Source organism: Antrostomus carolinensis, unplaced genomic scaffold (genome assembly GCF_000700745.2).
Source record: "Antrostomus carolinensis isolate BGI_N321 unplaced genomic scaffold, ASM70074v2 scaffold20686, whole genome shotgun sequence".
In the NCBI taxonomy this organism is placed as follows: Eukaryota; Metazoa; Chordata; class Aves; order Caprimulgiformes; family Caprimulgidae; genus Antrostomus; species Antrostomus carolinensis.
This window is the reverse complement of record NW_010324194.1, coordinates 14,993-37,568: the sequence shown is the minus strand read 5'-3', so window position 1 is coordinate 37,568 and position 22,576 is coordinate 14,993. Positions and strand designations below refer to the sequence as shown.

The following is a 22,576-nucleotide window of genomic DNA, read 5'->3' as shown; positions in this document are numbered from 1 at the left end:
TCCTGAGGTACCAGAAACAGTCAGGATAGGATAGGAATCTGTTCATCTGACTTTCTTTACTGGGAAAATCATAATAACTGATTGCAGGTGCAGACAAACCAGTAACCAGTCAAGATACTCTTAGCTCATTGGTGTCTGAGAGGTTCCAGGGAGGTCCTCCTGCCTCATCTGGTTTCCAGAGTTCGTTAGTCTCAGCCATGCCTTGGGCAGTAATTGCATTGCTTCAGCTGTCACCAAATGGGTACTAACTGTGGCTTTTGTAGATTCCAGAATTTGACAACTTATACCTGGACATGAATGGCATTATACATCAGTGTTCACATCCAAATGATGATGATGTTCACTTCAGAATCTCAGAAGATAAGATTTTTGCTGATATTTTTCACTATTTGGAGGTTCTGTTTCGCATTATTAAACCAAGGAAGGTTTTTTTCATGGCGGTTGATGGAGTAGCTCCAAGAGCAAAAATGAATCAGCAGCGTGGGAGACGTTTTAGGTGAGAATATTTGTTCTTGTTCTGTCTTTAGGATAGTAAACACTTAAAAAAACCCCCCAAAAAACTTGTATGGTGTGAAAAATAAAATATATTTTGAGTGGTTGTGCCTTTGACAGTAGCTTCAATTTTTAGTTAAATGAGGGTAGCTACCTGTGAAATGTTACTACTTAAAATCAGTATTCCAGAAAGGAAAATTTACTTGTTACTTGAGTTTTTCTCTGTGTATGTAGGACTTAGGAGTGGGGGAAGCATTTTTCCTTTGAAATTTTCTGTGAAATAAATCTGCAGTGGAGCTCTTGCACATGTCTCCCATGGCCTCATAACCTGTGAGAGTCTTTGATATTTGTGAATGCTAATTCTGGATTCATCTTTTTGGCAACTATAATGGAATGTTCTTTGACAATCATAGAAGAAACAAAGTTTCTAATGAAACTCTAGATTCTTGCTGATATCAGTTAGCAAGCTAGCTCAAGTACAGAGCTGCAAGTAGATTTCACAGTGTTAAGAATTATATTAAAGTTTTGGGGGATGTGAAAGCTTTTTTGAAGACTGCTGTAAGGAGAGCAAGCCAGTGGTCAGACAGTACAGAGATGGTGAGTGAAATGTGGCAGAAACAAGCTGGGGGAAAGAGACAAGTGAAAATACTTCCAAGCTACTGGGTTTGGTTTTTTTAAGGAAAAAAAGGAAGTTGAGAGGAAGAAGAGATTAAGAAGGAGTTCTAAATAGAAAATTAGAGTGGAATTGAGAGGACAAAAGTCTAAGATGTTAGTGGCTTCTCTTTTTCTGGTTCAAAGTGTTTATGAAATCCTTGGCCAGGAAAGGCTAGGATGGTATTTGTTTGTTTCTCCATTACTAGTGATGATAAATTGTTAGTTCATCCCTCCTCCCCCCATGGTATTCCAAACTTTCTGCTTTGTTTAACTACATTACACATTGTACTGGGATAGCATTTTCAGATGTTTAGATCCCAAGTATTCCTACTGTTTCAACATTAATTTGCTTTCATTGTGATCAGCCATTGAATGATCATCTTGGTAATCAAAATATTAACTGTATCTGAGTAATGACAGGTATCATGATTACTAGGGGAAAAAAGGCTATTTAACTCTTCTAGTTGTATCAGAAACAAGTTCAAACTCTATTCAGGAGTTAAATTTATCTCTTTTTCTTTTTTTTCTTTAAACATTCTTTGCAAAATCTACTATATGTATTTTGTCAGTAAAGCTGTACTGAGGATATTAACATTTGAATAAGATGATTCTTTCTCTACTCCCTCTCTCCAACCCTGTTTTGTTTTAGATCAGCAAAAGAGGCAGAGGACAAAATAAAAAAGGCATTAGAAAAGGGAGAGACTCTCCCTACAGAAGCCAGATTTGACTCCAACTGTATTACACCAGGTAATATAATTTGTTAATTACTTAAATTTAAGTGTTTAGATTTATGGTTTTGTATCTACATTTTGGCACTATTTTCCTATCCTAAGGCTTTTATTTTTTTAATGAATTAGAGGACAGAATTGATAAAGGCTCAAATAAGTTGGGAACACAAGTTTTAGTAACTTTAGTAGGACTGGAATACTGTCTCATTCTAAAAATATTTTAGATTGCTGTGGAAAAAATGAAACCTCTTTGGGGAAAAAAACAACTGTCCCCTTCATCTCTTTCAAAATTTCTACTTTTTAAAAAATTAATATTTTTTGTATGTAAATGCAATTTTGAATGACTAGTGAAAAGCTTTGTGTTTAACTTAGATTTCTGTTTTCAGGAACTGAATTCATGGCTAGACTACATGAGCATCTTAAATATTTTGTAAATATGAAGATTTCCACAGACAAATCCTGGCAGAGAGTAACAGTCTACTTATCGGGCCATGAGGTCATTGTAATTTTTTTAGTATTTTAGTTTAAATAAATTTTTATTTTATAGAAAAATACTTACTGATGAATTTTGGTATTTTTTGTGCAGACTCCGGGGGAAGGTGAGCATAAAATTATGGAGTTCATCAGATCAGAAAAAGCAAAACCCCATCATGATCCCAACACAAGACACTGTCTCTATGGCTTAGATGCTGACTTGGTATGTGCAGTTAAAATAATACAAACAACAGAATTTTATAAAGTGTGTATGTCTTTGATATCTTCCTAAGTGTCTAGGGTTCTAAAATGTTATTAAACAAGCATGTAATTTTGTATTCCTGCAAACTTTTAAATTTAATGAAACAGAACAGCAAAATTTCTTTATACTGCTCAATCCTTGAGTAACAGTTTTAAAAAAAAATAATAAAGTAAGACCTTTCTAATATCTCTTTGTAATAGATTATGCTCGGATTAACAAGTCATGAGGCACACTTTGCGCTCTTAAGAGAAGAAGTCAGATTTGGTGGTAAAAAATCTCAAAGGTGAACTGATTTAACTTTACTTTTACTTTATATATAATGAAATTAAATCCAAAATATACTGGGTTACTAAACCAGGTTTTTTTTAATTGATTGCATACTAAATTAATAAAATCTTAGTTTATTTTTGCATTAGAAAGTACATGAGATTAGAGAAATCAACTTGTTTAATTGTGCGTTTGAATTAGTGTACATGAGAAAATGTATGCTGTCAGGACAGCTGATTAAAAAAAAATCCTTAGAGCTTTGTTGTGTTGTGCTTCTTTCTTCATATTATGAATGGAGCAGCCCAGGCTGTACTGACATTGTTTCCATAATTGTCTTGTGCAGGTTTTGACTTTTAAAAATGTATTTTTAACTCTGAGGTTTTGTGCATTTAAGTAGATTACTAGAATAATTACTAAAATAAACTCTTGTGAAGTGTCTGACTGGATGCTTTTATTCTGGATTTGCCCATTTGAACCAACCTGTGGGCTATAATCAAGTCAGAAAAAGGTGATTTGTTCCAAAACTGTACATGTACATGGAACTGTTCTGAAATAATAGAAGAATTAATTTTATAACTGTTACTATGGCTAGGTTCCTTCTTTGAAGTACCTTAAGCCATATATTTGTTGGATATAGGAAGAAGGTAGGAGAGACAGAGAAATACCCTTTTTTTGATACAAAAAGGATTTTGGATAATACAGTGATAAGTCATATAAATGTTTAGATGAATGCAACACTTCTGCTATTAACAAATGTTTTTATTGATAAGGACAGTATGATAAGTATCAGAAATAAATATTCTTTTCATAGTCTTCTGCAGTCAACTTTTTCAACTGTTTTCAGCTAATACTCTTTCTGTTGATAGTGTTGGCATGTAACACTGTGATGTTTTCAAGACCTTAAGTCTAATCAATTTGGCTTCTGTTGTATTTTCTGGATAATATTGCTTATTACAGGAATTTACTTTTTGAAGTTACAGGAATTGCATTCTGTCAATATTGTCACTTTTACGAGTACTAGCAGTTGGAAATTTGAAAATACTAAAAATACATACAAATTAGTATCTGTCAGCGTTGTCTTGATTGAGAAAAATTATTTGTTTTGTCAGAATTGTCAAGTCCAGTGCAATGAAGAATAAGGGGCAAAATGTCGCTGGAGTCTTAGACCGTCGATTTGGATCTGTCAATATGAAAATTGCATTTTAAAAGTGACAGAATTGAGCCTGAAGTTCTGTGCAGCCAAGTGTAGCTCAGAGTTAGTCTTAGTCTTTATATAAGCTTGTGTATCTCACACGTCTCCTCAGAGGATTTTGGCCAAAATCTGCAATGTATCTGAATACATAGATGTTTATGCTGCTTTGTCGTTGCAGGTGGTCCCAGCTAGTTACAGTATGTACAAGGTGAAACAGTCCTTTATGAATTTAAAATACATTAGTCTTCAGCTCATTAATCTTTTGGTGTAGGTATTAACTGATTTTGACCTAACATTGGCTTAGGTATTAAGTAATTTTAAGCAATTTTAGATGAGAATAAGGCAGAATATAGGTTGGGGGATTGGACTTCATGATCTTTCAAGGTCCCTTCCGATCCCTAACATTCTGTGATTCTGTGACTAATTTATGCTATAAACAAGCAGTAGGTTTATAAGGTTTTTTGGTTGTGTGTTGAAGCCACTGGATAATACATATGGAGCATAGTTTTAAGTTGAGCATATTCTTTTCTTGCAAGAAGCATTTCAAATGACTGCCGGCTTAGATATGAATCTGTGGACTCCGTATGTACTCAGACTAGTTCTAAAATACCTTAAAATTTACTAGGTTTGGTGCAAAGTTAGGTTAGGTTGTCCCTTTTTTGAACAATGGGATAATTGCTTAGGAAATAGTTAATGCAACAGGGAACTCCAAAAAACCACTCTTCTTTCTCTAATTTCTCTCACACAGTGCAGTCACATCTGCTGTTCAGAAGATTCTACTGCAAAAATTTATAGATTCAAACCAGATGAATCCTAAAATAGATTCAAATAAATTTTTATGTATTATTTCTTCTCCAAGGATAGAATCCTAGTAAGATTACTTGGTTTTACGTAACCTTGGACTTATTAAATATTCATGTTGAGAGTGTGTTTATAAATAATTAATATTTTAAATAATTTACAGAGCATGTGCACCAGAGGAAACCACATTTCATTTACTGCACTTATCACTGATGAGAGAATATATCGATTATGAATTTTCACCAGTAAAAGTAAGTTCCAGTGGAGATCTGGTTGAAGAAAGGTGTGAAGTCTTTTATGCAAACGTGATAATAAAAATTATGCTTCTGTTTTTGTTTTTGTTTGGGTTTTTTGTGTTGTTTTTTTTTTTCTTTTTTTTTCCACCCCCAGGACAAGATTTCCTTTGAATATGATATTGAAAGGATAATAGATGATTGGATCTTAATGGGTTTCCTTGTAGGAAACGATTTTATTCCTCATCTACCTCATTTACACATTAATCATGATGCACTGCCGCTACTTTATAGAACATACATGGCTATCTTGCCAGAACTGGGAGGTAAGAACACTAAGTTTAGTTGTGGAAAGTAGAAATGTAAATATGCCTGTGTTAATATTTATTGACCTTTTTAGCCATGCTAGAATGTTCAGCATTTATTACACTTTCTTTTATCTACAGGGCGTTTAAATTGGAATTTTAAAATTGTTAATTTAAAAACCATATTTTATTTTCCCAATAGGTTACATAAATGAAAACGGGCATCTGAATTTAAAACGCTTTGAGAAATATCTCACAAGATTGTCAGATGTAAGTAACAATACAATATAGTCTGTTGAATATAACCTCAATATATTGCCCTAAAATACACCATGCTGTAGTTTTAATGAACTGTTAAATGGCTGTGTTTTACAAGTGCTTCAGTCAGCTGTTTCACCGCTTGTCTGATGAACTCCAACCAGTTGTTGTCTTATCTTATCATAATGTAAGAGGAAAAAGATTGAATCATTTGATCTGTGCTTTAGGCAGCATCTTTTAGTACTGCAAGTCAAATGAGGATTCACCAATGGAATCACAGTCCTCAATCCTCATTGAATAATGAGAAGCAGTACTGGACAAAGCATGCTGCAGGCAGCAATATTCTTCGCTTCCCTTACTGCTCAGCTTCTTGTGGGGTGTGGTGGTTTAACCATAGAGGCTTGCTCACCACCCCCCCACCCTCTGGTGGCATGGGGAGGAGAAAATATTAAAAAATGGGGTTGCAGGTCGAGACAGGAGCAGTTTACTAGGATGGTAAGGGAAGAGGGAAACACCACCAAAAAATAACAACAACACTACTAATGAAAGAATATAATAATTCGAGTGATACACAGAACTAAATTGCTCACCAGCCAACTCCCAACCTAACCTGCTCCCGAGCCTCAGTACCTCTGCCTTCCCAGAACTTCTCCTGTTTAAATACTGAGCATGATGCCACTTCGCCTCCCAGTTCCCTGTGAACAATTAACTCCATCCTAACCAAACCCAGGACATGGGGTGAGCTATGTCTGAAGATCTTGGAGAGCAATGGTTTTTGCAAGGTTTTTATGAAGATGGCTGGTAAAGAGCAATGAAGCATTAGTATCTCTCAGAAGCAGGCATCAGCATTCTTCATTAACTAAGTGGCCTACAGGAGGCAGTCCTTTTAAGTGATCCATCCTAGAAGTGAGAAAAGGTATTGGCCACGTAGAAAGGTCTGAGCCTTCTGCTGAACTTGGAAGAAGAAAGTTCATCTGCTGTTCCTGCTTCAGCCCTGTCTTCTGATTCTTGGGTAAAACTATGAAAGTGTTGGGTGTGTGGCACAAGACTGTATTACCCAGACCCTATAAACTACTTCTGCTTCTGGAGTTGATAGTGAAGCATGGAAGTTATCCAAGTCTTTTTATTACTCATTACTGCCTTACTGAAAAAAACCAAAATATGGCTTGGCTATATGTTATATATTGCTAAGAAAAAAGATTTTTACTATTCATCTGTTAGTTTAGTTGTAGCTCTAGGGCAAAATATTTATGTATGAATGTACATTAGATGTAATTGAGTGCACATACAAAAAAGACATTGTTAATATAGCACTCTAAATTTTATGTCACTCAAATATTTCTAAACTTACTTTAATCTTTCTGCACAGTTTGATCGTGAACACTTCAGTGAAGTCTTCGTGGACCTAAAATGGTTTGAAAGTAAAGTAGGCAATAAATACCTCAATGAGGCAGCTGGTATTGCAGCAGAGGAAGCCAGAAAAAATAAACAAAAGAAACAAAAGGTTAGTACTTTACATGTGCAGTTTTGGAAATATGAACATTACCTTTTGTAAATCAATAACTTGGTCTTAGAGAAATTGAAAGGCATAAACTTCTGTTTCGAGGGGGTTTTTGACATCAGAAAAGGTAGTAAAATGTAACATTTGAGGAACTGTTTATGTGTTGCTCGCTGTGAGTGATGAAATGGTTAATTCAAGGTGAAGTTCTCATTATTTTTGAAACCTTGTAAACCTGTAACTTAATGCTTTATATATATCTGTTCCTCAACAGCAGCAACACTTACTTCTGGGTGAGTTGTGGTCAAACTTGCTATGTTTTATAATTTTGCTTTTCAGTGCATAGCCTGCTGGATGTTTTATGTATTTCAGGTACACTGATAGGCCATTCAGACATGTCTTGGTATTGGCTGGCTATTTGATGATGAATAAATAGCCATTTAATTGGTGTGAGCTATCTCAGATTGGTTATTAAACTTACAATTCTAGATGTAATTAATTAATAAGGAACAGCACTTTTCTCTGTATCTTGACTCAGCGCCACTGCCATGTTCGCCCCCACCACCTGCATTGTCTACCCTTCAATGTGTGCCTTCAGCAGAAGGTAGAGTAGCAGCAGGAAATTCCTACAAGTTTAATCTGTCACTGTATACCATTGTCCTGTTCTTCAGTGCAGTTTGTGGTTTCTAAGAGCAAGATGTTAGCTCTTCCTTTAATAAGGTGTGCTTTATTTCTGGTTGTTTTCTCATTTGCCACAGAAGTTTGGAGCAGCTGTATAGTGTTAGCTAGCCATCTTGGCTGATCCTTTGAATGGCAGTGACAGTCAGGAGCTTGCATATCTCAGGTACAGCGGAAGAGGGCCAACTTAATGGTTCTGCTTATCGAAGCTACTCAGTGCTGTACACAAAAGACAGTGTTTAGTGTGAGAATGAAGTGAATGTTTGGCTTGTTTGCCTCTCTAAAACACAACTTCTTGTATCCTTACTTCCCACAAAAGTAATTTGAACTCTTAAAAATTTACTGGTTAAGAATTTGATGGCATACTGGTGCTGTAGCACAAAGCATGATGTAGGTTAAAATGCTTAAATGTATACTGCACAGTTTTGGAAATAGTTGTATTTTGGAAAACAAATATTCAGATATTTTTTAAAGGTAGTTGAGATTTTATTTGAGACAGCTCCTTTGTCTGATCTGTATGGATAAAATAATTTTCCCTAGGCAACTACAAAAGAAGGAAATGCAGTGGGTTTTATACTTAATAATAATAATATTTATACATCTTGATTATAGCATTTTAAGTTGCAAATTACATGGTTGTGAATGAGGCATGTGCATATTATTCTGTATTTTTACCTTATCTCAAATATTAATTTAATAGGCTCAGGAAAATTCTATATGTTTGGCTGCTTTAGAAAAAAACGAAGGTGAAGTGACCCCTAAAAGTAAGTGCAAATAATTTTACCATGTACATACAACAAAAAAAAATTGTTAAATTGTGTATAGATTTGGAAGATCTGCAAGAATTTCATGTCAGGGATGACCTTAATCTAAATGAGTTATGTGGTCAGCTGTTGGGAAATGGAAACTGGACATCACTTGCTTATGGTAAGAGGGAGTGGGGCTAAAGCTTTTGAAGTGCTTCTTACCTGACCAGTATTTCTATGATGAGTTAAAGGAATGAATGAGCAAATCTTCAACAACATTCTGGTTTTGATAATTGTGTGCCTAGGTATTTTGTTATACAGATATTAAATTAACATACTTCTATATGGCTTTGGGGTTTTTGGTTGTATTGATTTTTTTAAAACTCATTCCACTTGTAGGAAATGTCTTTTACTCATGTTCTGAAGTTTAATCTCAAAAATGAATAAATATTACTCCATGATGTAAGAGGATATTGCTGAAAAAAAATACTTTTTCTTAAATTATTTTCTAATGGCTTCTATTCTCTTCTCTGTTTTTGTAACTGGGCTACAAAATGGGTTGCCTGTTTTTAACGGGGGAAAAAAAAAGAGTTCCAGACTTTCTCTGGGTAAAGATTTTATTTGACTACTTCATGTTATTTTCAGTGTAAGGAAGATATGAGCATTTATACCCGTGAATTGAGGCATAAAGTTAAGGCATAAAGTCAAACCTTATTGCAGTAGAGAAGTGAATGTTAATACTTTTTTTTTTATTATTACTGTGTTTTCAGCTGTGTTGGAAGAAGAACCAGAAGATGATGATCTCTTTGAAACAGAGTTTAGGCAATACAAAAGAACTTACTACATGACTAAAATGGGTGTAGAAGTAGTTTCTGAGTAAGTGTGTGCTTACTTTTTTTTTTTTTTAAATGTCAAAGACAAGTCTTTGCATATGTCTAATACAAGACAGAATATTCGCCCATGTCCAAAGCAGAGAACATGTGTAAAACAAACAGTAGTGCACCACTGCAGTGTAGTGTAGTGTGCTGCTTTTGGCTAATGCAAGAAGAGCTGCAAGTCAAGTTTTCTTTAACAAGTATTTGAGGACAAGAAAGAAAAAAATCAATTAGTGTTAAATGAATCTGGAAAACCATGGTCTTGTTAGGTTCCCAAAATGCTCTGTCTTCATTCCTACATACAAGGTATTAAGTAATTTTTATATACCAGTGAAAATAAGAAAAACTAATAAGTACCTTTCCTTTTTCTTTTAAGTGACTTCTTGGCGGATCAAGCTGAATGTTATGTCCAGGCAATACAATGGATTTTGCATTATTATTACCATGGAGTTCAATCATGGAGCTGGTAAGAAAAATTGTCAAATGAGAAATTACTTGAAGATTAAGTGCTATTTCACCTTGTATGCTGGGTGCATTTTATGTAGTTCTGTTTGTTTATGATCTGTGAACACTGCTGTGCTGTAATTAAGTCAAGTAACTTAAGAGGTTTTTTTTTTCCCCTGCAGGTTTTATCCTTATCATTATGCACCTTATCTGTCCGATATTCGCAACATTGGTGAACTCAAAATCAAATTTGAACTAGGAAAACCTTTCATGCCATTTGAACAGCTTCTTGCTGTACTGCCAGCAGCTAGCAAAGATCTGCTACCTAAATGCTACCAGGTAGGATTTAGAATTAAATCACATTTATCCGTCACTTACTGGTTGTCTGCTTTACTTTGAAGTAACTCTTTACTTGATATTTTTGCATGTCCTCTTAGTTATAGTCTACCTCTAAATTTTAGGTGTATGATTAAATACATACTTCTACTTCTTACTGTTCTTAGTACATTGTAAAGTTATCAATAAATATAAAATTTTGCATTTGCTAAGCAATTTCAGTCTAGGACAGTTAAATTATAAATATTAGATTCCGGTTCAGCCTTGAATTGGTTTTAATATCAGCGTTCTGCTCTCTCTTCCTAGAATTAGTGCTAAATTGTTTCTGATATTGTTTAATTTCTCTGTTGTATTTTCTTAGCACTTGATGATCAGTCAAGACTCTCCTATTATAGAATATTATCCACCGGATTTTAAAACTGACCTAAATGGAAAACAGCAAGAATGGGAAGCTGTAGTATTAATTCCGTTTATCGATGAGGTAAGTTCTTTTAACATATGCTGTCTATAAAAGCTTAATAAAAAATTTGCTGAACTTCTTAATTAATCAACAGTTAGACATTCAATTAAATGGAAGTCTAAATTAGCACTTGATAAGACAGAAAAATATAAATGTTTGCTGCCCAGTGGGTAAGGGTAGATAAGTTACCACAAGCAAAGTTAGTTTTGAGTGGCAGAAGTCTTAAGTAATGGATGTATTTTTAATCAGCTATTCAAATATTTCTTTTCATATTCTTTGAGAAAAAAATTCTGTTCCTATATACATTTAAAAATACAGAATGTCTGTAGGTAAAATAAAAGAAACACGTGGAAAAAAAACCCCAGTCTTTTTACAGAAAGTCTCTTCGCATGAACACCAGTAATGGGTAGAAGACTTGAAGTACAAATCAAACAGTAAGACATGAATAGAAAGGAATAAAATAGTAACATTTTCCTTTTGCATATAGGATAATTGTATTATATATGTTGTTATATATCTTTTATCAGATTAAATTTGAGCAAATCAAGGAGTGGATGAAAGTAAAAAATGCAAATTAGATGTTGATATATACAGGTGGTGGGGTGTACCTATTATTTCTGTAATTCACAGTGAAAGGTTGACAGGACTTAGTATTCTCACAAAAGACAACTGTTGCTACTTAAATGACCTGTAAGTTTTTTAGGGTTATTTTGCAGATTTTTATTATAACATATAAAATATTTGTAATATTTCTTTGTATGTTAAATGTAAAAGGCAAAATATGACTAGCCTTTGGAAACATTTGCAAAAAGCTAATCTTTATTCTCCAAAGCCATTCCACAGTAATTGTCCTGTTCTTATCAGAGAGCTGAGACATGAGGAAGGGTGAGGCTGCAATTAAAAAATTAACACATTAATCAGAAAAATGCAGGTATCCGCTTTCCCAATGTAGACTTTTCTGCGCTAATTTTTGTTGCCAGTTTCACATGCGTTGATTTCTCTAAAATTTAGAAACGACTGCTGCAGGCCATGGAATCCTGTAATAAGTGCCTAAAAGAAGAGGAGAAACGAAGAAATACTCACAGTGCTTGCTTAATGTACTGCTATGACAAAGATGCAGAGTTCCAGTACATGTCACCATGGCCAGAGAAATTTCCTGCGATAGAAAGATGTCATACGAGGTAACACTGGCATAACTATATCGTAGCGTAGACTAAATATACTTAGAATATTTTTTATTAGCTTTTTAACCAAAGCTTGTATATGCCAACATATATGCTGAAAAATGTAAAATATTGAACTAGCTGTTACTTGTTGTGAATGATGGTAAAAGTATTTGTCCCTTTTCCTCAAATGTTACTTTGTGAAACAGATGAACCAATGCTAAGTCAGCAAGAACGCTCCAGAGAATTACTAAACTTTGTATGATACAGAGAATGAAAGAGTGGTACACATATCTGACAATAGTGATGATTTATCAGCACCCTGATTCCAGACCATTTGTAAAAAAAAATGTAAGCATTTTAATCCAGCGTGGAGAGTTGAACACAAGTGTGTTTTTCACTTTCCTCTCACTGAAAGTAGCCAGCTTTATTTAACTCAGGCTGAGATTTCAAGATTAAATGGAAACATAACCTTAATAGCAGTCAAATTTGAAGCAAAATAGGGGAGGAAAGCCTGTTGCAGGATTACACTCAGTGAAGAATGAATAGTTGTGAAAATGAATGGTACCGTATGGAACCGTTGCTAGTTTAGAACTTGACAATAACAGTGAATTAAAATAGTGAGATTGTGACATAGTGTGGCTTGAAGGTTTGTCTTTTTCTTAATGAGTAGTCTCTTTGCAGCAGTAGCATAGGTTTTTATAAAATCTATTGTACAGATTCCAAGTGACTTAAATTAATTGCCACCTTACAGGAAAGTCAAAGGGTTTGTCAATTAATGAGTGTTTGAATGATTAATGAGAGTTTCTAGAGACGGTCAATCTGTATGAGCAAATGTTGTGCAACTTGATTTTTAGGTATAAAACAATACCTTTGGATGCTTGGCACGTAGAAATAACCCACAATAAGATAACTAAAATCAACAAGAGTGCATTATATTTTTGTGGATTTCCTACTTTAAAGCACATTAAACATAAGGTAAAAGATTTCTCTCTTCTGATATTTTCAATTGTATTTGATAGATAACTATGTAAGAGTTCAAGTAAGTTTTATGTGCTGTTTTCTTTTCACTCAGTTCTATCTTAGAAAAAGTGGTGTACAGGTCTTTCAGCAAAGCAGCCATGGAGAGAACATGATGTTAGAAATCATAGCTGATGAGAACTCAAAAGAACAGGTAAGCATCCAGCTTTTAACAAAAGGAGGGGAAAAAAAAAAAAGGACAAAAAAAAATTGTCATAAAAAGACTGAATTTGCTAAATAGTCAGATTTGAAATGTTAGTTAGCTGTATCTTCTTAGTAGTGTATTATAGGAGAAAAATGTTTATATAGCAGTACTGAAAAATTATTGAATGGTTAATTTAAAAGTACCTTTAGAATTTTTTTAAATGTAATTTAGTAATGCTTGATTTCAAAATGAGCTTTATGTATAAATTATTAGAATCAGATTAATAGAAAGGAAGTTGAAATACCACTGTATGCTCAAGGACATAGAATTAATTGCTGGAGTAAGAACTCTGGAGTTCTTAGCTCCCAGCCCAAAGTTAGACCATTAGGTGGTAGTATTCTTAGTATGTATTTTGAAAACATCAGCTGAATCAGTTCACTGAAAACACCAAGTTTTCAGTACTAGTTCACACTGAAAGCTTTTGTTGACTATTACAGTCAACAGTAAAAAAAAAAATTGTTAGGATTAAAATGCTAAATTTGTGTGGGGAACAGTCTAGAATTTTGGGCATCTGCTGAAAGATTTAAATTTATCCTGACATCAGAATATTAAATGTCAGTCTCCTTAGCAGAGTTTTTGGTATTTCTCTGTGGTAGCCATCAGATGTTCTCAGGTAAAGAGAGGGTGAGACGTGCTCCTGACTAATTAATAGTTGGAAATTGTATAAATGGAAGGAAGCAGAGTTTCCAGACCAGTGCCCCTGGTCTTTTGTGGAGCTGAGTGTATAGACGCTTTTTTAATCAGTCTCTTTTCATCAACGAAGCAGACTTACACCTTCCACTTAAATGACACTGTTTGATAGAAGAGTTAGAGGAGAGAGTTGATGTAAGACCTTAAGAGGCAAAAAAAAAAAAAAAAAGATTTTTTTCTAAATCCTTTAAAAGAAGAGCCAACTCGGTTTTGTAATCTAAAATACCAGATAGCAAAAGACAAATCTAGGAAAAGAAAAAAGTTTCAAAGATAAATAAATAAAACTAGGAAAGAAGAGAGGAGGAAAATAACAAGATAGGATTTTACAGTAGAGAGATAGGGAAAGTGAATATTCAAGATATGTGGCAAAGATAATTAAACAAGCCAAAATAATATGTGAAAAAATAGCAGAAACTAATTGGAAAAACAGAACATAATGTGAGACTAAAATTACAGATGTTAGGAAAGTCCTGGATGTAAGTGCTATTTCTTTATTCCATGGGATACAAAAGTAAAAGTACGTCACTAATCTCAAATTGTCAGTTTGATTATTGTGTCTCAGAGACACAAATTGTTCTAAGTGATTTAACAAAGAAAGTACATAGTAAGCGTATACCAGAAATGTAAATCAACTTGGGTTTTACAACTAACTTATGCTACATGTAAAGACCCACACTTAGAATATAATGCTTGGTCCTAAAAAATGAGATATGATTCTCCATTTCTAATCAGATTATGTAATATTTTTCAAAATATTATTTAATAAGCTAAAATGAGCTTTTTATTCTGCAAGAAAACCTATTCTTTAACTAGAATAGTTTTTATTGCAAAACCAATTTGAAAATATTTTAACAAAAATATTTTAATATGTTAAAGAATTATTCATAGTAACTTTTTGGTTTTTTTCAGATGGTAGAAAATGTTGCCAGTATGGTACTTGGAAAGCGCGTTTTTGTTAACTGGCCACACCTTGAAGAAGCCAGAGTTGTTGCTGTGTCTGATGGAGAAACTAAGTAAGACACACTTCATAGATAGTTGTTTGTTGTCTTTATTGTTTTATTCAAAATAAGTTCCTTGGGCTGTACAGAAGTTTTTGTTTTATTACAATACTCGCTAACAACAAATTAGTCCAGATGTATCAAAGGCTGCTTAGTGGAAGAACCTTTGTTTAACACTGTTCTGAGGTTTGGTTATCTCCATAGAAGTCTAGTCCTTCAGTATTTTGCTGTAGATGTAGAAATTTGTGAGAGCTCAATCTTAACTTTGAAGGAAAAATGCATGCACAGAAATACACACAGAATGATAAAAAAGAGAACATTTCTACAGTTTTCCTTTCAGCATATGCACTGGTTTTTGGTTTTTGGGGTTTTTTTGTGGAAGGAGTAGAGAAAATGGTGCTGCAAGTTTTCCATGTCCTTAACAAGTAATTTCTAACTACTTTTAAGTTTTGCTCACAATTGCTGGTGTCTACATTAATCTTATTTGGTTAAATCCATACCTGTTGTAATATTATCAAGGTTTTATTTGGAAGAACCACATGGCACACAGAAGCTTTACACGGGAAATGCAGTGCCCCCAACTAAAGTGGCATACGTTGGAGATAAGGAACAGAGCATGTGGTTAAAAGAAGTTCAAGGCATTTCAGAGCAGTGAGTAAAATTAAAGTGTAACTTAAAATTAGATGCTATTACAAAAGAATTTTCAAATGAATGAGTTCCAGTATTTACTCTCCCACTCAATTTTCCATTCTGGTTTTAGTAATCTTCAGTTGCAGGAAGTGTGTAGAATGGAGTCGTACAGTATCAAGTTACAGCTTCAATAGCTTAGCATTGTTAAATTTGAATACAGCTCTTGCTCTTCCAGGGTGTGGGAAGCAACACGTTTGGCAATGTAGTGATGGCTGTGCAACAATGGAGAAGCAATTGGTTAAGCCATTTATTTGGGGTATTTTTTATAAAACAGGAAGCAAACTGTTAGAATCTTTTTGTTAATAGGTTTTTGTTGTTGGTTGGTTGGTTTTTTTATTTCAAAAAATTAATTCTACCCTCTTGGTTCAGATCTGTTTATTGTAATCAAAATAAATTCTACTTTGTATTCAGCTACCAGAGAAGAAAAGGAATAATTATTCATGAAACATCAATAGTTGTATATGCTCAGTTACTCACTGGTAATAGATACCAACTAAACCAAAACGGAGAAGTTTATTTGGAGAAGCAGTGGTCAAAACAAGTTCTTCCTTTTGTTTACCAAACTGTTGTCAAGGTAAATAAGTTAATTATCTTCTTGCACATAGCTCCTTACTCCATTGGGGCAGGGGGGTGCATTGTATGCTCCTTTAAAAGAGAAGCATGAACAACAATAAGCATCTTAAATTAGTGCCATATATTGTATTAAAAAAAAAAGTAATGTGTTTAGGCAAAAGTTGTTTAGTGACAATTTTGTCACAAAATTTAGGAGCCTGTTGCACAGTTTAGAGATCTTACTGAAAATAATGGCTTTTGTAATCTATTTACTGATAATATTTTGAATGAAGTACAGTAGTGGGCACTCTACAAGGTAGCATAGTTGCTTGTGTAACAGCATTTGTAATATAGCATTAACTTATTTGCCTTCAGTGTATTATTTCAGACTCAGATAATGTTTTGGAATAAGCATCTAGTTATATGAACTTCTGAAATACTCTACTGGAACTGAATGGTATTTAACATCAATTTTGTTTTTTTCCTGTAGGATATCAAAGCCTTTGACTCACGTTTTTCAAACATCAAAACTTTGGATGACTTATTTCCTCCTGGAAGTACAGCCTTTATGCTAGGATCTCCTTACTACGGCTGCATGGGAGAAGTTAGTTCCAATTTTTTTTTTTGTCCTAGATTTCTTTAAATAATCTAAGATGTTGTGTGGTAGTAGTGGTCATTTGAAAGCTAAAATTTTAAAGCAAAGATTCCCTCGTAGTTTAGTCACAGGAGGTTCCACTTAAACATGAGGAAAAACGTCTTTACTGTGAGGGTGATAGAGCACTGGGACAGGCTGCCCAGAGATGTTGTGGAGTCTCCTTCTCTGGAGATGTTCAAAACCTGCGTGGATGTGATTCTGTGCAACTTGCTCTAGGTGAACCTGCTTTGGCAGGGGGGTTGGACTAGGTGATCTCCTGAGGTCTCTTCCAGCTCCCTACGATTCTGTGATTCTCTGAAGAGGGATTTCTTCTGCTTTCCTTATTGCTGCTGTTGGCATAAAAGGAAAAATGTAACATAGCTTCAATTCAGGTTTATTTTTATTAGTTACTTGGAATAATGTGAAATACATAGATTTCCCATTTTGGGCCATTTTCAGTCTTGGATTCCTTTGTTTTAATACAGTTTGATTGCCTCTATGAGGAAGCAATTTACAGGTCTAGGCAAGATGAGCATCTCTGTGTCTACTGCAGCAAAATTGTTGGTAAAGTAGACTAAGAGGTCCATAATCCAAAGACTGCTCTCTTTAAATAACATTTTTAATGTGTTGTGTTTCTCTCCAAGGTTCAAGATTCACGTGATGTGATCACAGAAGGTAGAATTCGTGTAGTTTTTAATATACCCTGTGAACCACAGCTTGATTCTTTAATACAGAACCAGCATGTAAGTGCTTCTGGTTTTCTAGTAAAAGCTTAAACAACGTGCCAAATATATTTTGCAATGGTAAACATCTTTAAGGGATGCTCCCATATTACTCGTTCGCCCTTTGTATAAAAATCCTTATCCTTTGGGAGTTGGCAATATTTTTTGTTTGTTTGTTTTAAAGAAATATTCTGTGAAATACAATCCTGCATATATTTTGGCCAGCCGTCTTGGAGTAAGTGGATATCTTGTCTCCAGATTTACAGGGAGTATCTTTATTGGAAGAGGATCAAAGAAAAAGTAAGTTTTCTTTGTGAATTTTGACTGTAGAGAAGCTTATAAATTCTAATACAGCTCTACAGAATTTCTGCTAAGTGCTGTTGTTATCAAGTATGTAACTGTTTTGTGACGTGAGCTTTCTTTAAAGTATATTTTCTGTAGTCTAAATTCATATGCAGTGTTTTTCTCTCCTATTGTAAGCTTCTTTTAAATTTTTGTTTACTGGAGCATTGTTCTGTTGGCTTTAGTATTGTAGAAAGACGTAAATTGACTTTCCTGGTTAACTATTTGCGTAATTGAAGCAGCAGTTTGAAGTGACTTTGCCACACTGAAAATAAAAAGTGGAATTGGGATCTCATTTCACTGTACTTATCATTACTGCTAGTATAAAGGGATAATAATGGTGCCTTTTTTTAAGAACTAGTTTAGACTAAAACTGCTTAAAATATGTAATGGAGACAATCCCTGTAGTTCTTTGTCAGAATTGTTGTTTCCTAGGAGCACTCACTATAGAAGTGGTTGATGCATGATCATCTTCTTGTAATTTAATGCATACATTTGTTCCCCACTGATTGTTCAGGGGCATCCATTTACATCTTGGTAAATGCCAGGTAGATTGTGGTTGATTAGATCTCAATTAAGGACAAAAGGTAAAAGATTCCCCACCCTCCTTTGCAGTAAGGTATGAGCATACGTGTGGACACTTACTGTAGCATAGCTTACGTCCTGTAACCTATACAGCTGTCGCAATGCTAACAAGTAAACAATACAGTGAATTTAATTTTTCTGTGGCTTAAGGCTGAGGATATATCTTTATGTGTTTTTTAATGTATGTACACACACACATATATTATTGCCAGTTAATAAACTTTTTCTTGCTTCCAGTCCTCATGGAGATCACAAAGCAAATGTGGGGCTAAACCTGAAATTCAATAAGAAAAATGAAGAAGTTCCTGGCTATACTAAGAAAGTTGGAAGTGAATGGATGTATTCTTCTGCAGTAGAACAACTACTTGCTGAGTATTTAGAAAGGTAGATACTGGATATTAACTTCATCCAATTATCCACCAATTATCCAATTATTCATCTCAGTCTTTGGTTTTTGTCCTCTGGATACATACCTTCTGAGAACTGATGAGTTTGCTTTTGGAGATTACTTGATGGAATTTCTTTCATTCTAATATTCTTCTTCTAACAGTCTCTCCTTCCAAGGAGAAATATATTTTGAGATAGAGTAATTTTGTCAGCAGCTTACCCTTGACAAATGAATAGTATGACATTAAAATAAGTGAAAAATAATCTGTCTGGGCTCCAGAAAGTTTGAAGCCTGACAGAGTTTGTTTTGATTAGGCTTTTGTGGTCTATGCTGAGGTAAAAATAAATTTTTCTTCAATTTATTCATTTTTAGGGTCCCTGAACTATTTAATTATATAGCTAAGAATAGTCAGGAAGATATCTTCTATGAAGATGACATTTGGCCTGGAGAGGATGAGAATGGGTAAGCCATCTTTCTTTTTTTTTCCTTTCTAGAATAAGTAGACTAAAGACTGACAACATTGTGAAATTGGTGGTGATTGTATAGGGGCTGATATGTAACTGAAACCTTGCTGTTCCTTGAGCAGCATGATTGTTCAGTGATGACTCTGAAAAAAGTATCAGAATGTTGTACATAGCGGTTGTGCAGTCCAAGTCTCTGTCAGACTCCTATCTCGAGTCCAGTAAATGAGAAATCTAGTTTTCAATGACTACTTCATAATTTCTGCTTTTAAAGTAACCTTCAGGAAGCATAGTTATGAATAGTCACAAAGTCACCAAAAGATCATTTTTGGAAAAAAAATAAATTGCTTAAGTTCACATTGAATTTGAAAAATAACATCTACAGAATTTAAAGTACCCTGCATATTTTTAGTATGCATTCAGTCAGTTTCATGAGAGGCAAGCAGCAACATTGGTTCCAGACACAGTCTAGTATCATTAAGAAAGCTTTTATTAATAGCTAGTAAGCCCTATTCATGGGCCTGAGTTGGTAAGTCTGCATGATACTGCACTGTGCAGGACTCTTACCAGGCAGATATACCATTGTGGGACTCCCTTATTATAAGAATCTCAGATTTCTGCTCCATTTTACCAGAGAGGCATGCCCTGAAGTTCTTTCTTAGTGTGTTGTGAGAAATAGCTGGTCACATAACCTTTAATCACCGCTGGACACGGTTATTCAGTTGGATGCAAACATAATTCACTGAATACTTTTTTTTGTTTTGGTTTTTTTTTTTCCTGAGACAAAACTTGGAGTTATAGTTTTGAAATGGTATTGCATGATTCAGTTAGATATATTTTTTTTTAACTCCTATTATAAACTCAAACAGAACTCTTAAATTTTGTTACTTTATGAATGTATATGAGCATTGTGCCTATATCATACTGCTTGACTGATTAAATCAGGGAATGTGGTAAAACGCTTAGTTTATGCAGTTAAAAGTTCTAATTGATGTCATTTTTTATTTAGAGCTGAGAAAGTTCAAGAAATTGTTGCCTGGTTAAAGGCACATCCTGTGTCTGCTTTGTCTCGCTCATCTTGTGACTTGCAAATTTTGGATGCAGCCATTGTTGAGAAAATTGAAGAAGAAATAGAGAAATGCAAGGTATGCAGCTCGACATCCTTGTGAGCATGGGTGAACCAAAAAGCAGCTGCTCATTATTTTCCAAGTTCTTGAATCAGAATAAGACAATTGAAGATTATTTGTCATTCCAAAGAAAAAGAATACAGAATGTAATGTAAGATCTAAATTTGTAATGCGGATTGTCCCAGAAATTCCGAAGAACTCATTATTAATCTTTTTAATTGACTCACTTTTTGAGGCGATTCAGCAGCATTAGGCCATGCTTTTTTGGTGATTTCACAAAGGAATAGGAGTCAGTATATATTCTGAACTACTGAAGTGCTGTTTCTAAGTGCAATCCCAGCTGTTCTTCCCTTGCAGTTTCTCTTTGTTCTGAGGAAAATTAGAAAGTTGGGGTTTTTTTCCTGAAAGCTTCAGATCAAAAAAGAGGCGAAGGAAATTAATTAAGCAAAAGCTAATGGCAAAGCCACATGAAATAACGGGCTGATTTATTCGAAATTACTTGCAAGGACATGATAATAAAATGTATGTGAATTTTGTAATTAGACAAACAATGCAAAAGCTTTGGTAAGAAATTGATCATGTTTTAAAAACTGGACTTAGTCATCCTAAAGACTTCATGAAAGCTGTATACCTTTATCTGAAAGAAACAAAAGAATTCTACATTAACTTTTCAGGTGTTTTGTTATACCTGAAATCCAGTGTTGGTTCCTACACTAGTATGCAATTACTTTCTGTTCCTTTCTTTTAGCAAAGAAAGAGCAACAAGAAGGTGCGAGTAACTGTGAAACCCCATTTGCTGTACAGAGTAAGTGATGTGAAAGGGTTTTGGTTTGGTTTTTTTTTAAGTTAAGTTGCCCACATCATATTTATTTTACCTAAGCTTACCAACTTCCAGGAAGTGGAATTTTATGACAGTATTGATGGAAGAAAATGTTTTATGATGCCTTCTAGACGATCAATTTGAGAATGGTAGTCTATCTCTAAAAGGAAAGAATTTCTACTAACTACAAACTCCATCATGTATTACCCTGACTTTCCGTTCTTTTCAACTGCTTCTACAGGTCTTACTGGCTGTGTAATGAAGGCAAAATAAAACATTCTTCCCAGTTGTCTTTTCTTCAATATTTTGGTTTTTGTTCAGTTCTTGACATATGACCAGCTGCTCATCTTGCCTGGTATTTCAGATATTTGTGTTACTGATACAGGCAGGTTACACCTGGTGTTTTTATTTTGTCTGAATTGATCCCCTTCCTCTGCCTTGGATCATGTACAGCACTGCTGTTTCTCGGGCAGAAGCAGTGAATGAGAGCTGCAAGAAAAAAAAAAATAGTTTGCTTTGTGTCTGGGGAGGGAAAGGAAAATTCTTTGTTCTCTAAACTTTTTTTTTTTTTTCCAGATAGTTTGCTTTAAAGTGTGTTTCAGATACTGTTATAAATGCGTTTTGATTGTAGTCCTTATTTTTTTTGCAAATAGTAACACGGTCTTTTGGTTATTGTCAGCCATTAGAACAACAGAATGGGGTTGTTCCAGATCGAGATGCAGAGTACAGGCTGTTTGACCGTGTTGTCAATGTGAGAGAGAACTTTTCCGTTCCAGTTGGTCTTCGAGGTACCATTATAGGAATTAAAGGAGGTAATATTTTCTTCATAATTGTAGCATTATAGCTATATAACAGCTCAGGTGGTGATGTGAAAGCAGGCTTCAGAAAAGTGTTTTGTATAATAGTTGTCAATGCATAGAAATTTCTCACCTATGAAGCATATGCAACTTGAAGCCTCTAATGATGTATTTACTCTTTTGAATTAAAGCTACAGATATTCTATTTTAATTTCATGTGTTACACAGCTGTACTTTGGTTAAGAAATTACTTGCCCTTTGTTCCTCCTTAATATGTAGAAGGCAGAGAGATTAATGAGATAGAACATAAGCTGCAAAAAAGGAACAAAATGAAGCTATGGGAAGATATGGGCAAAGTTGAGAGAAGTCGAGATAAAATCAAGTATTAGCCTTAATGCTTACACTGAACACAAAACTTTATCAAATATTATTTGTCTCATATAGTTTTATTTGGGATTTGTCTTTTACTCTGTGATACTCCATTTCTGTTAAATGACATGGATTTTATACCTTCTGTGACAAGATTGTCCATAAATCTACTTCAGGTAGACAAAAGGATTTACCAAATCACATTGAGTGTAACAGTTTGAGATCTAGTAATATAAATAATTTTCTTACCTGGCATTTATGTAGTTGCTTTCTCATTCAGTTTGTATCCAACAGAATCTTGAATAGACTA

The 22,576-nt window shown here is 34.3% G+C and overlaps 1 protein-coding gene across 1 annotated transcript in view; it reads left to right on the top strand.

The window, feature by feature from the left end:
* The first annotated feature begins 293 nt into the window (after window positions 1–293).
* The window catches only part of XRN1 (5'-3' exoribonuclease 1), a 28,184-nt gene continuing 5,901 nt past the window's right edge, over window positions 294–22,576 (top strand). Inside the window, exons 1-28 of the mRNA XM_029085667.1 lie at window positions 294–496; window positions 1,796–1,893; window positions 2,261–2,370; window positions 2,461–2,571; window positions 2,811–2,893; window positions 5,034–5,121; window positions 5,261–5,429; window positions 5,611–5,678; window positions 7,036–7,170; window positions 8,543–8,606; window positions 9,359–9,464; window positions 9,840–9,929; window positions 10,090–10,246; window positions 10,605–10,724; window positions 11,715–11,884; window positions 12,724–12,844; window positions 12,942–13,040; window positions 14,691–14,794; window positions 15,299–15,430; window positions 15,881–16,043; window positions 16,512–16,625; window positions 17,300–17,398; window positions 17,562–17,677; window positions 18,542–18,688; window positions 19,065–19,154; window positions 20,163–20,298; window positions 21,029–21,085; window positions 21,780–21,912. Coding sequence (XP_028941500.1) covers window positions 294–496; window positions 1,796–1,893; window positions 2,261–2,370; window positions 2,461–2,571; window positions 2,811–2,893; window positions 5,034–5,121; window positions 5,261–5,429; window positions 5,611–5,678; window positions 7,036–7,170; window positions 8,543–8,606; window positions 9,359–9,464; window positions 9,840–9,929; window positions 10,090–10,246; window positions 10,605–10,724; window positions 11,715–11,884; window positions 12,724–12,844; window positions 12,942–13,040; window positions 14,691–14,794; window positions 15,299–15,430; window positions 15,881–16,043; window positions 16,512–16,625; window positions 17,300–17,398; window positions 17,562–17,677; window positions 18,542–18,688; window positions 19,065–19,154; window positions 20,163–20,298; window positions 21,029–21,085; window positions 21,780–21,912 — 3,283 coding nt within the window. The remainder of the gene's footprint in view (window positions 497–1,795; window positions 1,894–2,260; window positions 2,371–2,460; window positions 2,572–2,810; window positions 2,894–5,033; window positions 5,122–5,260; window positions 5,430–5,610; window positions 5,679–7,035; window positions 7,171–8,542; window positions 8,607–9,358; window positions 9,465–9,839; window positions 9,930–10,089; window positions 10,247–10,604; window positions 10,725–11,714; window positions 11,885–12,723; window positions 12,845–12,941; window positions 13,041–14,690; window positions 14,795–15,298; window positions 15,431–15,880; window positions 16,044–16,511; window positions 16,626–17,299; window positions 17,399–17,561; window positions 17,678–18,541; window positions 18,689–19,064; window positions 19,155–20,162; window positions 20,299–21,028; window positions 21,086–21,779; window positions 21,913–22,576) is intronic.